Source organism: Dendrobates tinctorius, unplaced genomic scaffold, assembly GCF_039654945.1.
Source record: "Dendrobates tinctorius isolate UK_male_01 unplaced genomic scaffold, ASM3965494v1 ptg000056l, whole genome shotgun sequence".
In the NCBI taxonomy this organism is placed as follows: Eukaryota; Metazoa; Chordata; class Amphibia; order Anura; family Dendrobatidae; genus Dendrobates; species Dendrobates tinctorius.
The window spans coordinates 17,413,692-17,429,450 of NW_027361724.1; the positions used below are offsets into that span (position 1 = coordinate 17,413,692).

Consider the following 15,759-nt stretch of genomic DNA (forward strand, 5'->3'; position numbering starts at 1 on the left):
TTTAAAAGGAGGCTGGTGCATGGCATCATTGCACTGCACAAAAATGGCCTAACAGGGAAGAGTATCGCAGCTAGAAAGATTGCACCAAAAGTGTTTCAGCTGTGCAGCGCTTGTTCAGGAATGGCAGCAGGCAGGTGTGAGTGCATCTGCACGCACTGTGAGGCGGAGACTCTTGGAGCAAGGCCTGGTCTCAAGGAGGGCAGCAAAGAAGCCACTTCTCTCAAGGAAAAACATCATGGACAGACTGATATTCTGCAAGAGGTACAGGGAGTGGACTGCTGAGGACTGGGGTAAAGTCATTTTCTCTGATGAATACCCTTTTTGATTGTTTGGGACATCTGGAAAACGGCTTATTCGGAGAAGACGAGGTGAGCGCTGCCACCAGTCTTGTCTCATGACAACTGTCAAGCATCCTGAAACCATTCATGTGTGGGGTTGCTTCTCAGCCAAGGGAATGGGCTCTCTCTCAGTCTTGCCTAAAAACACAGCTATGAAGAAAGAATGGTACCAGAATGTCCTCCGAGAGCAACTTCTCCCAACCGTCCAAGAGCAGTTTGGCGATCAACAATGCCTTTTTCAACATGGAGCACCTTGCCATAAAGCAAAGGTGATAACTAAATGGCTCAGGGAACAAAACATAGAGATTTTGGGACCATGGCCTGGAAACTCCCCAGATCTTAATCCCATTGAGAACTTGTGGTCAATCATCAAGAGACGGGTGGACAAACAAAAACCTTCAAATTCAGACAAAATAAAAGCATTGATTTTGCAAGAATGGACTGCTATCAGTCAGGATTTGATCCAGAAGTTGATTGAGAGCATGCCAGGGAGAATTGCTGAGGTCCTGAAGAAGAAGGGTCAACACTGCAAATATTGACTTGCTGCATTAACTCATTCTGTCAATATAACCTTTTGTTACTCATAATATGATTGCAATTATATTTCTGTATGTGATAAAAACATCTGACAAACACATAAAAACCAGAGGGCAGCAGATCATGTGAAAATATAATATTTGTGTCATTCTCAAAACTTTTGGCCATGACTGTAGATAAGTTCCTTAGGGGGGTCTAGTTTCCAAAATGGGGTTACTTGTGGGGAGTTTCAACAGTTTACGCACATCAGAGGCTCTCCAAATGCGACATGACACCAGCAGACCATTCCATCAAAGTCTGCATTTCAAAACGTCACTACTTCACTTCCAAGCCCCGACGTGTGCCCATACAGTAGTTTTCTCCCACATATGGGATATCAGCGAATTTAGGACAAATTGGACAACAACTTTTGGGGTCCAATTTCTCCTGTTACCCTTGGGAAAATAAAAAAATTGGGGACTAAAACATCACGTTTGTGGAAAAAATATTTTTTTATTTTCACGCCCGGGCGTTATAAACTTCTGTGAAGCCCTTGGGGGTTCAAAGTACTCACCACACATCTAGATAAGTGCATTGGGGGTCTAGTTTTCAAAGTGGTGTCATTTGTGGAGGCTTTCCACTGTTTTGGCACATCAGGGGCTTCCCAAAGGCGACACGGCGTCCGATCTCAATTCCAGCCAAAAAAGTCAAATGGCGCTGCTTCCCTTCCGAGCTCTGCTATGCGCCCAAATAGTCGTTTACCCCACATATGGGGTATCAACATACTCAGGACAAATTGCATAATAACTTTTGGGGTCCTGTTACTCTTGGGAAAATAAAAATTGGGGGTGAAAAGATCATTTCTGTGGAAAAAATATAATTTTTTAATTGTACGGCTGTAAGTTATAAACTTCTGTGAATCCCTTGGGGGTTCAAAGTTCTCACCACATATCCAAGTTCCTTAGGGGGGGGTCTAGTTTCCAAAATGGGGTCACTTGTGGGGGGTTTCCACTGTTTAGGTACATCAGGGGCTCTCCAAACGTGACATGGCGTCCGATCTGAATTCCAGCCAATTTTGCGCTGAAGAGGTCAAACGGCGCTCCGTCCCTTCTGAGCTCTGCCATGCGCCGAAACAGTGGTTTGCCCCCACGTATCAGGGCACTGAGGACAAATTGCACAATAACTTTTGCAGTCCAATTTCTTCTGTTACCCTTGGTAAAATAAAAAAAATGGACCTGAAGTAATTTTTTTGTGAAAAAAATTTAAATGTTCATTTTTTTTTTTAAACATTCAAAAAATTCCTGTGAAGCACCTGAAGGGTTAATAAAACGTCTTGAATGTGGTTTTGAGCACCTTGAGGGGTGCTTGGGTATTTTCTATTATATAGATCCCTCATAGAATCATAGAATCATAGAATCGTAGAGTTGGAAGGGACCTCCTGGGCCATCTGGTCCAACCCCCTGCTCAAAGCAGGATTCGCTAAATCATCCCAGTCAGATGTCTGTCCAGCCTCTGTTTGAAGACTTCCATTGAAGGAGAACTCACCACTTCTCGTGGCAGCCTGTTCCACTCATTGATCACTCTAACTGTCAAAAAGTTTTTTCTAATATCTAATCTGTGTCTCTTCCCATTCAGTTTCATCCCATTGCTTCTAGTCTTTCCTTGTGCAAATGAGAATAAAGTTGATCCTTCTACAATGTGACAGCCCTTTAGATATTTGTAGACAGCTATTAAGTCTCCTCTCAGTCTTCTCTTTTGCAAACTAAACATTCCCAAATCCTGCAACCTTTCCTCATAAGACAGGGTTTGCAGACCGGTCACCATTCTGGTCGCTCTTTTCTGAACTTGCTCCAGTTTGTTGATGTCTTTTTTAAAATGTGGTGCCCAAAACTGGACACAATATTCCAGATGAGGTCTGACCAAAGAGGAGTAGAGGGAAATAATGACTTCACGTGATCTAGACTGTATGCTTCTGTTAATACATCCTAGAATTGCATTTGCCTTTTTTGCTGCTGCATCACACTGTTGACTCATATTCAGTCTGTGATCTATTAGTATACCCAAGTCTTTTTCACATGTGCTGTCACTTAACCCTATTCCTCCCATTCTATATATGCTTTTTTCATTTTTATTGCCCAGATGTAGTACTTTGCATTTCTCCGTTAAAAACCATTCTGTTAGTTGCTGCCCACTTCTCCAGTTTATTTAAATCTTTTTGAATCCTCTCTCTCTCTTCTCTAGTATTAGCTATCCCTCCTAGCTTTGTGTCATCAGCAAATTTAATCAGTTTACCCTCAATTCCTTCATCTAAATCATTGACAAAGATGTTGAACAATACAGGGCCCAGGACAGAGCCCTGTGGTACCCCACTTGAGACATTCTTCCAACTGGATGTGCAGCCATTTACGACCACTCTTTGGGTCCGATCACTAAGCCAGTTATGAATCCACCTAACAGTTGCCTTGTCCATTCCATACTTAGTCATTTTTTCAATAAGGATTGTATGAGAGACTTTGTCAAATGCTTTGCTGAAGTCAAGATATACTATATCTACAGCATTTCCTTGATCCACCCAATCAGTGATACCGTCATAGAAGGAAATTAAGTTAGTCTGACATGACTTATTAGTTAGAAACCCATGCTGACTCTGTTTAATCACTTCATTCTTATCCAGGTATTGACATACATGTTGTTTAATAATTTGTTCAAAGATCTTTCCTGGTATAGAAGTCAGACTCACCGGCCTATAGTTGCCTGGGTCCACCTTCTTCCCCTTTTTGAAGATAGGAACAACATTTGCTCTTCTCCAGTCTTCTGGCACTTCTCCTGTTCTCCAAGAATTTTCAAAGATTATGGAGAGGGGTTCAAAAATTTCTTCTGCTATCTCCTTCAGTACTCTGGGGTGTAATTCATCTGGACCTGGAGACTTGAATTCATTTAGGTTAGCTAAGTGTTTCCTCACTATCTTTCTGTTTATAGATATCCTGGATTCTTCTATTCCCTTAATAGGACAGTGAATAACAGTTGATGTTGCATTTCCTTTCTGAGAGAAAACAGATGCAAAATAGGAATTTAAAAGTTCAGCCTTCTCAACATCCTGTCTTACCATTTCATCATTTTCATCCTGTAAAAATCCTATAGCATCTTTGACTTTTCTTTTACTTTTGACATATCCCCAAAATCCTTTATTATTGCTTTTGACATCTCTTGCAAGCCTCAGTTCATTTTCAGCTTTAGCTAATCTGATTTGTGCCCTGCAGGTTCTGCAGACAGCATTATATTCTTCTTTAGATATGCCTCCCTCTTTCCATTTTATAAACATTTTTTTCTTCCTTTTTAGCATGTGCTTAAGTTCTGTGTTCATCCATCCTGGTTTCCTTAAATGCTTCCTATTCTTCCCTCTTTTCGGAATTGTTAACAACTGTGCTTTGAGAATTTCATTTTTCAAGATTTCCCATCCTTCCTGGACATTTTTGTCTTTAAGGATATCCAGCCATTGGATCCCTCCAATTCTCTTTCTGAATCCCTTAAAATCTGCCTTTCTGAAATCTAACCTTGACGTCTGAGTCTTCACAGGTCTTCCACCTCTAGTTATCCAAAATTCTAAAATAGCATGGTCGCTACCTCCTAGGGTCCCAGCCACTTTTACCTCCTCAACCATTTCCTCCCTGTTTATAAGGATTAGATCCAAGGTAGCAGTTCCCCTTGTTTTCTCCCTTACCTTTTGGAAGATAAAGTTGTCAGCAAGAGAGGATAAGAATTTCCTTGACCTGTTAGTTTTGCCTGAGAGAGATTCCCAACAAATGTCTGGATAGTTGAAATCTCCCATGACAACTATGTCATATTTTTTGGAGAACTTGGCCATCTGATGCATAAAGAGTTCATCTATATCTTCGGCTTGCACAGGCGGCCTGTAGTAAATGCCTACAATGGTGTCCTTTCCATTGTTCTGTCCTTGTATTCTTACCCAAACAGTTTCCACAGAACTCCCAGTCTCTGAAGCTTCAATCTCTGTGCAGATATACGCGTTTCGAACATACAATGCGACACCCCCTCCTCGTTTATCAAGTCTGTTTCTTGCAAATAAGTTGTATCCTTCTAGTCTTGTATTCCAATCATGTGTATTGTCCCACCAGGTTTCAGTGATTCCAATGACATCATATTTCTTTTCCTGTGTTAGTAGTGACTTCAAATGTGATGTGGTCCCTAAAAATAAAATGGTGTTGTAAAAATGAGAAATTGCTGGTCAACTTTTAACCCTTATAACTTCCTAACCAAAAAAAATAAAATAAAAAATTGTGCTGATGTAAATAAACTTGTGGGAATTATTATTTATTAAGTTTTTGTGTGCCATATCTCTGATTTAAGGGCATAAAAATTCAAAGTTGGAAAATTGCAAAATTTTCACCAAATTTGTTTTTTTTTCACAAATAAACACCAGTTATAAGAATGAAATTTTACCACTATCATGAAGTACAATATGTCACGAGAAAACAATGTCAGAATCACCGGGCTCCATGGAAGCGTTCCAGAGTTATTACCTCATAAAGGGACAGTGGTCAGAATTGTAAAAATTGGCCTGGTCATTAATGTACAAGCCACCCTTGGGGGTAAAGGGGTTAATACTGGGTGGGCCATTTATATGGATACACCTAAATATATTGGGAATGGTTTGCGATATCAACTTCCTGTTTGTGGCACATTAGTATATGGGAGGGGGAAAACTTTTCAAGATGGGCGGTGACCATGGTGATCATTTTGAAGTCGTCCCACCCAGGTGTATCCATATAAATGGCCCACCCTTTATATTATGTTGGACAGCCACCAGGTTTTCTCTTCACGATAGTTTATACAGTCTAAGTTTGCAATTTAAGGGCTCATGCAGACAAGCGTATAAAATCGGACCGCTCACTGCCCCATGTTATTCAATAATGCTGTTCAGATGGATTTATTTTTTTCTGGTCCGAGTGAAAAAAAATAAATAAATAATAAATTCTCATTGTCAAGTCTATAGGTGCAAGGAAAAAAAGATTGGATACCACATTTTTACACAGATAGGGAGGGAGAGAAAGAGAGAGGCTGCTGAGTGGAGAGAGGCTGCGGAGGGAGAGAGAGAGAGCGGGGCTGCAGAGGGAGAGCGGGGTTGCTGAGGGAAAATACGGGATGGCAGGTGGACAGCTGGGCTTCGGAGGGTGAGAGTGGGACTAGGGGTGACCTACGGGGCTGAGGAAGGAAAGAGCGGGACGGCAGTTAGTTACTATGCCCGGGCAACGCTGGGCTCTTCAGCTAGTGTTATATATATATATATATATATATATATATACACACACACACACACACACACACACTAGCTGAAGAGCCCAGCGCTGCCCGGGCATAGTAACTAACTATGGTTAGTTATAACAAATAATGAATATATATACAGTTAGGTCCATATATATATATATATATATATATATATATATATATATATATATATATATATATATATTTGGACAGAGACACCATTTTTCTAATTTTGATTCTAGACATTACCACAATGAATTTTAAACAAAACAATTCAGATGCAGTTGAAGTTCAGACTTTCATTTGAGGGTATCCACATTAAAATTGGATGAAGGGTTTAGGAGTTTCAGCTCCTTAACATGCGCCACCCTGATTTTAAAGGGACCAAAAGTAATTGGACAATTGACTCCAAGGCTATTTCATGGGCAGGTGTGGGCAATCCCTTCATTATGTCATTCTCAATTAAGCAGATAAAAGGCCTGGAGTTGATCTGAGGTGTGGTGCTTGCATCTGGAAGGTTTTGCTGTGAAGGAAACAAGCGGTCAAAGGAGCTCTCCATGCAGGTGAAACAAGCCATCCTTAAGTTGCAAAAACAGAAAAAACCCATCCGAGAAATTGCTACAACATTAGGAGTGGCAAAATCTACAATTTTGTACATCCTGAGAAAGAAAGCAAGCACTGGTGAACTCATCAGTGGAAAAAGACCTGGGCGCCCACGGAAAACAACAGTGGTGGATGATCGCAGAATAGTCTCCATGGTGAAGAGAAACCCCTTCACAACAGCCAACCAAGTGAACAACACTCTCCAGGAGGTAGGCGTATCAATATCCAAATCTACCATAAAGAGAAGACTGCATGAAAGTAAATACAGAGGGTTCACTGCACGGTGCAAGCCACTCATAAGCATCAAGAATCATAAGGCTAGACTGGACTTTGCTAAAAAAAACATCTAAAAAGCCAGCACAGTTGTGGAAGAACATTCTTTGGACAGATAAAACCAAGATCAACCTCTACCAGAATGATGGAAAGAGAAAAGTATGGCAAAGGCGTGGTACAGCTCATGATCCAAAGCATACCACATCATCTGTAAAACACGGCAGAGGCAGTGTGATGGCTTGGGCATGCATGGCTGCCAGTGGCACTGGGTCATTAGTGTTTATTGATGATGTGACACAGGACAGAAGCAGCCGAATGAATTCTGAGGTATTCAGAGCCATACTGTGTGCTCAGATCCAGCCAAATGCAGCCAAACTGATTGGTCGTCGTTTCATACTACAGATGGACAATGACCCAAAACATAAAGCCAAAGCAACCCAGGAGTTTATTAAAGCAAAGAAGTGGAATATTCTTGAATGGCCAAGTCAGTCACCTGATCTCAACCCAATTGAGCATGCATTTCACTTGTTAAAGACTAAACTCCAGACAGAAAGGCCTACAAACAAACAGCAACTGAAAACCACCGCAGTGAAGGCCTGGCAGAGCATCAAAAAGGAGGAAACACAGCGTCTGGTGATGTCCATGAGTTCAAGATTTCAGGCAGTCATTGCCAACAAAGGGTTTTCAACCAAGTACTAGAAATGAACATTTTATTTACAATTATTTAATCTGTCAAATTACTTTTGGTCCCTTTAAAAACAGGGTGGCACATGTTAAGGAGCTGAAACTCCTAAACCCTTCATCCAATTTTAATGTGGATACCCTCAAATGAAAGTTGAAAGTCTGAACCTCAACTGCATCTGAATTGTTTTGTTTAAAATTCATTGTGGTAATGTCTAGAACCAAAATTAGAAAAATGCTGTCTCTGTCCAAATATATATGGCCCTAACTGTATATATATATATATAAATAAACTGAGTGTAGAGCCCCGCCCACTCCGCATAGCCACATTCACTATAAAATCCCACATCATCCCATCAGCCACAGCTACCAGACAACAACCCCTAATATCCCACATCATCCTATCAGCCAGAGCCACCGGACTACTACTCCTAATATCCCACATCATCCTGTCAGCCAGAGCCACCAGACTACTTCCACTAATATCCCATATCATCCAGTCAGCCAGGCCACCGGACTACTACCCCTAATATCCCACATCATCCCATCAGCCTGGGGCAGAACCAGAGCGCTAAGTGGAACGGTCCTAACTTCAATACCGGGGATCCCTTTAAGAGAGGCCTAGTGTCAGAACCAGAGCGCTGAATGGATTTGCCCTGACTTCCATACCAATGATCCCTTTAATAGAAGCCTGGGGAAAGAATCAGAGCGCTGAGGGATTTACCATAACTTCTATACCGGAGATCCCTTTAAGAGAGGCCTGGGGTCAGTACCAAAGCACAGAGTGGATTTGCCCTCACTTCCATACCGGAGATCCCTTTAAGAGGGGCCTGGAATCAGAACCAGAGCGCTGAGTGGATTTGCCCTGACCTGACTTGCATACCAATGATCTCTTTAATCGAACCCTGGGGTCAGAATCAGAGCGCTGAGAGATTTGCCCTAACTTCCATACAGTAGATCCCTTTAAGAAAACCTGGGGTCAGTACCAGAGCATTTGAAGGCAATTGCCCTGACTTCCATACCAAGGATCCCTTTAAGACAGCCTGGGGTCAGAACCAGAGTGCTTAGTGGAACGGTTCTAACTTCCATACCGGGGATCCCTTTAAGAGAGGCATGGCGTCAGAACCAGAGCGCTGAATGGATTTGCCCTAACTTCCATACCAGGGATCCCTCTAAAAGAAACTGGGGTCAGAACCAGAGCGCTGAGTGGATTTTCCCTGACTTGCATACCAATGATCCCTTTAAGAGAAATTGGGGTCAGATCCACACAGCTTAGTGGACCGGTCCTAACTTCCATACCGGAGATCCCTTTAAGAAAGGCCTGGGGTCAAAACCAAAGCGGTGGTTGAATTTGTCGTGACTTCCATACCAATGATCCCTTTAAGAGGGAAGATGTGCCGATATGATGGAAGATGTGTGATGGGGATATGGGCACGGGACGGGGGTGATTCTTTTCTGTCATGTGATCTCTGCTCCTTTCTGGGGAAAGACAATGGCTGGGAGCTTATGTTCCTGGGGATGCTAGATTTCTCCCACCATGTCAGTGTCTGATGAGGTGTTGTCAAGTGGGAAAACTTGCTCATAGCAACCAATCACAGCTCAGCTTCTTTAACCAGCTCTGGTGAAATGAGAGATGCTTCGTGACTGGTTGCAAGGAAAACTGTTGCTCATAGCAACCAATCATAGCTCAGCTTTTTTTGAACAGCTATGTTGAAATGAAAGATGCTTCGTGATTGGTTGGTGATACTCACACACATTCAGATATAGAAAAAAAAAAAAATTATATTATATATATATACACACACACATATATATATATATATATACATACACACATATATATATATATATATATATATATATATATATATATATCTATATATATATATATATATATACACACACACACACACACACACACACACACACACACACACACACACACACTACAGACCAAAAGTTTGGACACACCTTCTCAAAGAGTTTTCTTTATTTTCATGACTATGAAAATTGTAGATTCACTCTGAAGGCATCAAAACTATGAATTAACACATGTGGAATTATATAATTAACAAAAAATTGTGAAACAACTGAAAATATGTCTTATATTCTAGGTTCTTCAAAGTAGCCACCTTTTGCTTTGATTACTGCTTTGCAAACTCTTGGCATTCTCTTGATGAGCTTCAAGAGGTAGTCACCGGAAATGGTTTTCACTTCACAGGTGTGCCCTGTCAGGTTTAGTAAGTGGGATTTCTTGCCTTATAAATGGGGTTGGGACCATCTGCACAACACAACTGAAGTCTAGTGGATACACAGCTGATAGTCCTACTGAATAGACTGCTAGAATTTGTATTATGGCAAGAAAAAAGCAGCTAAGTAAAGAAAAACAAGTGACCATCATTACGTTAAGAACTGAAGGTCAGTCAGTCTGAAAAATTTGGAAAACTTTGAAAGTGTCCCCAAGTGTAGTGGCAAAAACCATCAAGCGCTACAAAGAAACTGGCTCACATGAGGACCGCCCCAGGAAAGGAAGACCAAGAGTCACCACTGCTGCGGAGGATAAGTTCATCTGAGTCACCAGCCTCAGAAATCGCAGGTTAACAGCAGCTCAGATTAGAGACCAGGTCAATGCCACACTGTTAAGAGGGGGCTTTGTGCAGCAGGCCTTCATGGTAAAATAGCTGCTAGGAAACCACTGCTAAGGACAGGCAACAAGCAGAAGAGACTTGTTTGGGCTAAAGAACACAAGGAATGGACATTAGACCAGTGAAAATCTGTGGTTTGGTCTGATGAGTCCAAATTTGAGGACTTTGGTTCCAACGACCATGTCTTTGTGCGATGCAGGGAAGGTGAACGGATGGACTCTACATGCCTGGTTCCCACCATGAAGCATGGAGGAGGAGCTGTGATGGTGTGGGGGTGCTTTGCTGGTGACACTGTTAGGGATTTATTAAAAATTGAAGGCATACTGAACCAGCATGGCTACCACAGCATCTTGCAGCGGCATGCTATTCCATCCGGTTTGCGTTTAGTTGGACCATCATTTATTTTTCAACATGGCTATTTGACCAAGAAGGAGAGTGATGGGGTGCTACGCCAGATGACCTGACCTTCACAGTCGCCAGACCTGAACCCAATTGAGATGGTTTGGGGTGAGCTGGACCGCAGAGTGAAGGCAAAAGGGTCAACAAGTGCTAAGCATCTCTGGGAACTCCTTCAAGACTGTTGGAAGACCATTTCCGGTGACTACCTCTTGAAGCAAATCAAGAGAATGCCAAGAGTGTGCAAAGCAGTAATCAAAGCAAAAGGTGGCTACTTTGAAGAACCTAGAATATAAGACATACAGTATTTTCAGATTTCACATTTTTTTGTTAATTATACAATTCCACGTGTCAATTCATAGTTTTGATGCCTTCAGAGTGAATCTACAATTATCATAGTCATGAAAATAAAGAAAACTCTTTGAGAAGGTGTGTCCAAACTTTTGGTCTGTAGAGTGTGTGTTTGTGTGAGTGTGTATATATATATATATATATATATATATATATATATATATATACACCAAAGTTCTCAAATTTGGACTCATCAGACCAAACCACAGATTTTCACTGGTGGCATTGACCTGGTCTCTAATCTGAGCTGGTGTTAACCTGCTATTTCTGAGGCTGGTGACTCAGATGAACTTATCCTCCGCAGCAGTGGTGACTCTTGGTCTTCCTTTCCTGGGGCGGTCCTCATGTGAGCCAGTTTCTTTGTAGCGCTTGATGGTTTTTGCCAATGCACTTGGGGACACTGTCAAAGTTTTCCCAATTTTTCAGACTGACTGACCTTCAGTTCTTAAAGTAATGATGGTCACTCGTTTTTCTTTACTTAGAATTTGTATTATGGCAAGAAAAAAGCAGCTAACAGTCTATTCAGTAGGACTATCAGCTGTGTATCCACCAGACTTCTGCACAACACAACTGATGGTCCCAACCCCATTTATAAGGCAAGAAATCCCACTTACTAAACCTGACAGGGCACACCTGTGAAGTGAAAACCATTTCCGGTGACTACCTCTTGAAGCTCATCAAGAGAATGCCAAGAGTGTGCAAAGCAGAAATCAAATCAAAAGGTGGCTAGTTTGAAGAACCTAGAATATTAGACATATTTTCAGTTGTTTCACACTTTTTTGTTAATTATATAATTCCACATGTGTTAATTCATAGTTTTGATGCCTTCAGAGTGAATCTACAGTTTTCATAGTCATGAAAATAAAGAAAACTCTTTGAATGAGAAGGTGTGTCCAAACTTTTGGTCTGTGCTAATATATATATATATATATATATATATATATATATTTTAATTGTATTTAGTATAGATCACAATACCCAGAAAGTTACAAGGAAATACACATTGCATCTTACAACTCTTTGACCTAGACTTTTATTAGACTTATGTGAAATGAATGCGAGGTAGTTAGAAATCTGTCAGAAATACACAAGAATCAGGAAAAAAAAAAAAAAAAAAGGACATGTCTGCATCTAGCCAACATCTTCCAGTAGTAAAAAGCCTTTTTCCTATGCAGACATGCAATGAAGGGACAATAGGGGGATGGTGTGAGCGAGACTTGTAAGTCCAACAGTCTATTGGGAGAAGTGCAGTTGATATATTAATACAACAGGATAAGGCACAGCGACAACACTAATAAGTTCTAGAGACCGGTGGACCAGTTAGAAAGTCAGACTGAAAACATCAACTCATAAAACCAGGCAGAGTGTTTTATTATTTCCAGGTAAAGGCTTTCGATGTGATAACCAGATTAGACTGCATTGGAGGGCACCGGTGAATAGCATCTAGTTCCAGCAAGTGTCTGCCTATATTAAACCCACTAATTATTGCTTCAAACAGGCACGTGTGACAAAAAGATTGTCTGCTAGATGTCCTACATACACTTAGGGGAAGGGTTCTGGGACATGACTACATATTTACAAGGTAAGAATTAGCCAAAATAAGACATAAAATAGTTACAAAAAAAAAAGTAATGATAACCCATAGGGGCAGGTCATATAAAATAATCCATGCAGAACATGAACTAGAAGTCACAAATGACCCTGTGCAAGGAGGCCATCAACAACTACAGAGAAAGAACACTGAAGGATAGGATACAAAGAAGTGAACGCATTTGTGCTCGTTCCGAGACCATATATGCGGAGTTCGGAGGATTAAATCTCTGGCTCCAAAATCACCCTGTGTCTTTAAACCATCCCCATGTATTTACACTGTACACAATCCCTAGAGACTGAACAAACAAGAGAGGAGCACTAAAAGTCAGGGTCATCCAGTGTACAGACCTACATATGTCTGCATGCATTAAATAGGCGCAGATGTAACCCTTACCAGTGGAGGCGTGAATCTGTTTCATAATATACATCATCTCACTGGAACATTACACGGCATTAAAAGGTACCAAAAATACAAAATTCACAACGTTAAAAATCTGATGGTAATTGTCCAAGTCTAACAATTAATGCATTAAAACAGGCATTCTGTGCTCAGTCCATCCATATCAATGTGCCGATTAGATGACACAGTCTTCCTGCTCCTGTGCGCTGAAAGCACAGGCTCTCAAGGTGTCCAAAGAATTCACAAGAATGAGTGTCCCCGTGAGATGCTTCCACCTCTTGGTGATAGGACTGCGCATTTTATCCAGGCCTGTGTGCAGCTCCTGGATGACGTCTCGGTAGCTGTCCCCAATCTGCGCACTCCATGTAAGAAGAAAATCATAGGCTGGCTTCCACATGGCCTGAGAACAAAACAAGAGTGTTACAATGAATAGTTGGGATGACCTGGATGGGACAAATGTGCACAGATATGCTACTGCCCTAAGGAACATGATGGGGGGGTGAGGATCCTGGTAGCGCTCACCTTTCATGGTTGTGTAAGGACACAACACATAGAAGCCTGATGTGCCGTAGATGTAGGCCCCGTGGCTGGATGAGAGCATTGTACAAACAGCAGTTTGGCAAAGTGGAGATCACAATGTAGCAGCTGCGCTCATGGAAAGTATGATATCCGGAGAGTATAAGCAAAGTTTTTTTTGATTCACCAATGAGTTCAGTGCTGGTCGGAACCTCTCCCAAGGTGTAAAAAAAAACCAAAAAAAAAAAACCACACGCACACACACACACGTGCCACTTGGTTTTTAACACTGAGAAAGGTGCCGATGCAGAGCTGTAAAGTGTTGGTGAAAAAAAAAAAAAACATACACAAAAATACCCCACAAACCTTGCTTGTACTCGCCAGATCTCGTCCTTTCCCTAAGCGCAGTCGGCACACCATGATAGTTTCCACACTGCCAAATTGCAATGAATTGTTAGCTCCATGGGGGATGTTGAGGGAATTGGAGTTTATAGATATGGAAATATCCAATATGCTCTATTTTATTATAATTTTACATTTCTTTATTTTGGATTTGTAAAATGGGGGAGGGGAAGAAGGGAGTCATTTCAAGTTATGACTTATGTTCTTAATTAAACATATTTCTTTTGAACTTTTAGACATCTGTCATTTTTACTACAATATAAAAAAGTATTGCTATATATAGCACAAGTGATCCCCCATCCATAAGCTATGGATAAGCTATAAAATATAATGTGTGTAGGTGTGTATATATAATGTTGCTTGGGACATCTCAGATGGTATCAGCCATGTTGGATTTTTTTTTCCTCCAATGATACACCCAGTGCTTATGACTAGTGGGAAAAAAAAAAATCCAACATGCGAGGACATTGTCTTTTGAAAAATAACGCAAATTCATCAGTCTGCAATCAGTCAAAATGTGGCCCTTTCATACACTGTATTTAGGGGTCATTGGACTACTGCTTTTCCCCAATTAGAAATAGTCCGAATGTCTCAGTGATCTCACTTGCTGTAATATCAGTCAGGCTTAAAAGAAATTTAGCAGACTTAAAAATACTGACTACAGCCAAAAGCCACGCCACAAGTTATTTTTAGTATTGGTCAGCCCAATTCATTCAATAGAGCCGAGCTGCGATGCCAGACAATCCACAGTCACCTGTGGTGAGGCACCTGGTGGAAATGGTCATAAATGTCTAATCCTGTACAACAGCTTTGATGGCTTATATTTGGCGGGTGTTATATTTTATACAGTCCTCATGTGAGATCAGTGTGTTCAGACATCAATGTGTTGGACTTGCACTCTGATCTACACTCTCAACCATCTTACCTCACTGTCCAGGATTCCATTTTTGTCACGGTGGGGGGCTTCATAGCCTTCCATCTGTTGTCTAGACACCTTTGCCAGTTTCTCGGCCAGCTCTCTCCAACGTTGCGCAACTTCAACTGCAGTCGTGAGCAATACAAAGTCCTGAATAAGGCGGACCACCAGGCCTTGGCAGTCCATTTTCAGCAATGCCTGTAAGAAGCCAGAAGGGTCATGATGTAATGTTTGGCTTAATCACTGTACATACTGTAACTTATAGGAGGAAAATAGGGAGATAGGGAAACCATGTGTAGCAAAATTTAACTTTTATTATATATACTTAACTGCAACATATCCTGCACTCTTATTCATTGGGATTTAGCGGATCACCGTTCAAATAATACAATACCATTAAAACTGCAATCCAATATACATCCTATAGGACATATGTGAATTTATAGATTTTAAAAATATATAAAAGTTAAAATTTTAGTACACATTCTTTTCCCATCTTTCTCCCCTCCACTACAAGATATGATCTACTGGTGGTGTACACCAATGTGTAATCTTGTCTAATGAGCTCTGACAACAAAAACACAAAAACACTTAATCACTGTACAGTAATACAATGCAAACCTCTGTAAAATAGTGGCAAACCAAAAGTATATTTGTTTTTGGCTTGATAATTTTGTTTTCAATCACACACAAGCTCAGTACAAACCCAATATTGGTCACAGTTAAAGATTTGCTCAGATGTTTGCACTCAGAGCTTTACTTCTGAAAGGCGTTTTCCAGATTTAACTATTTTTTTTTTTGCAGGCTGAAGACCTGGTCTATAGAAAAATAACAAAATCAAGC

The 15,759-nt window shown here is 41.0% G+C and overlaps 1 protein-coding gene across 1 annotated transcript in view; it reads right to left on the reverse strand.

Moving 5' to 3' along the window:
• Nucleotides 1–12,436: 12,436 nt before the first annotated feature.
• SH3BP4 (SH3 domain binding protein 4) overlaps nucleotides 12,437–15,759 on the reverse strand; it is a 40,188-nt gene continuing 36,865 nt past the window's right edge. Inside the window, exons 4-5 of the mRNA XM_073577573.1 lie at nucleotides 14,926–15,114; nucleotides 12,437–13,482 (exon numbers count right to left, since the gene is read on the reverse strand). Coding sequence (XP_073433674.1) covers nucleotides 13,258–13,482; nucleotides 14,926–15,114 — 414 coding nt within the window. The 3' untranslated portion in view covers nucleotides 12,437–13,257. The remainder of the gene's footprint in view (nucleotides 13,483–14,925; nucleotides 15,115–15,759) is intronic.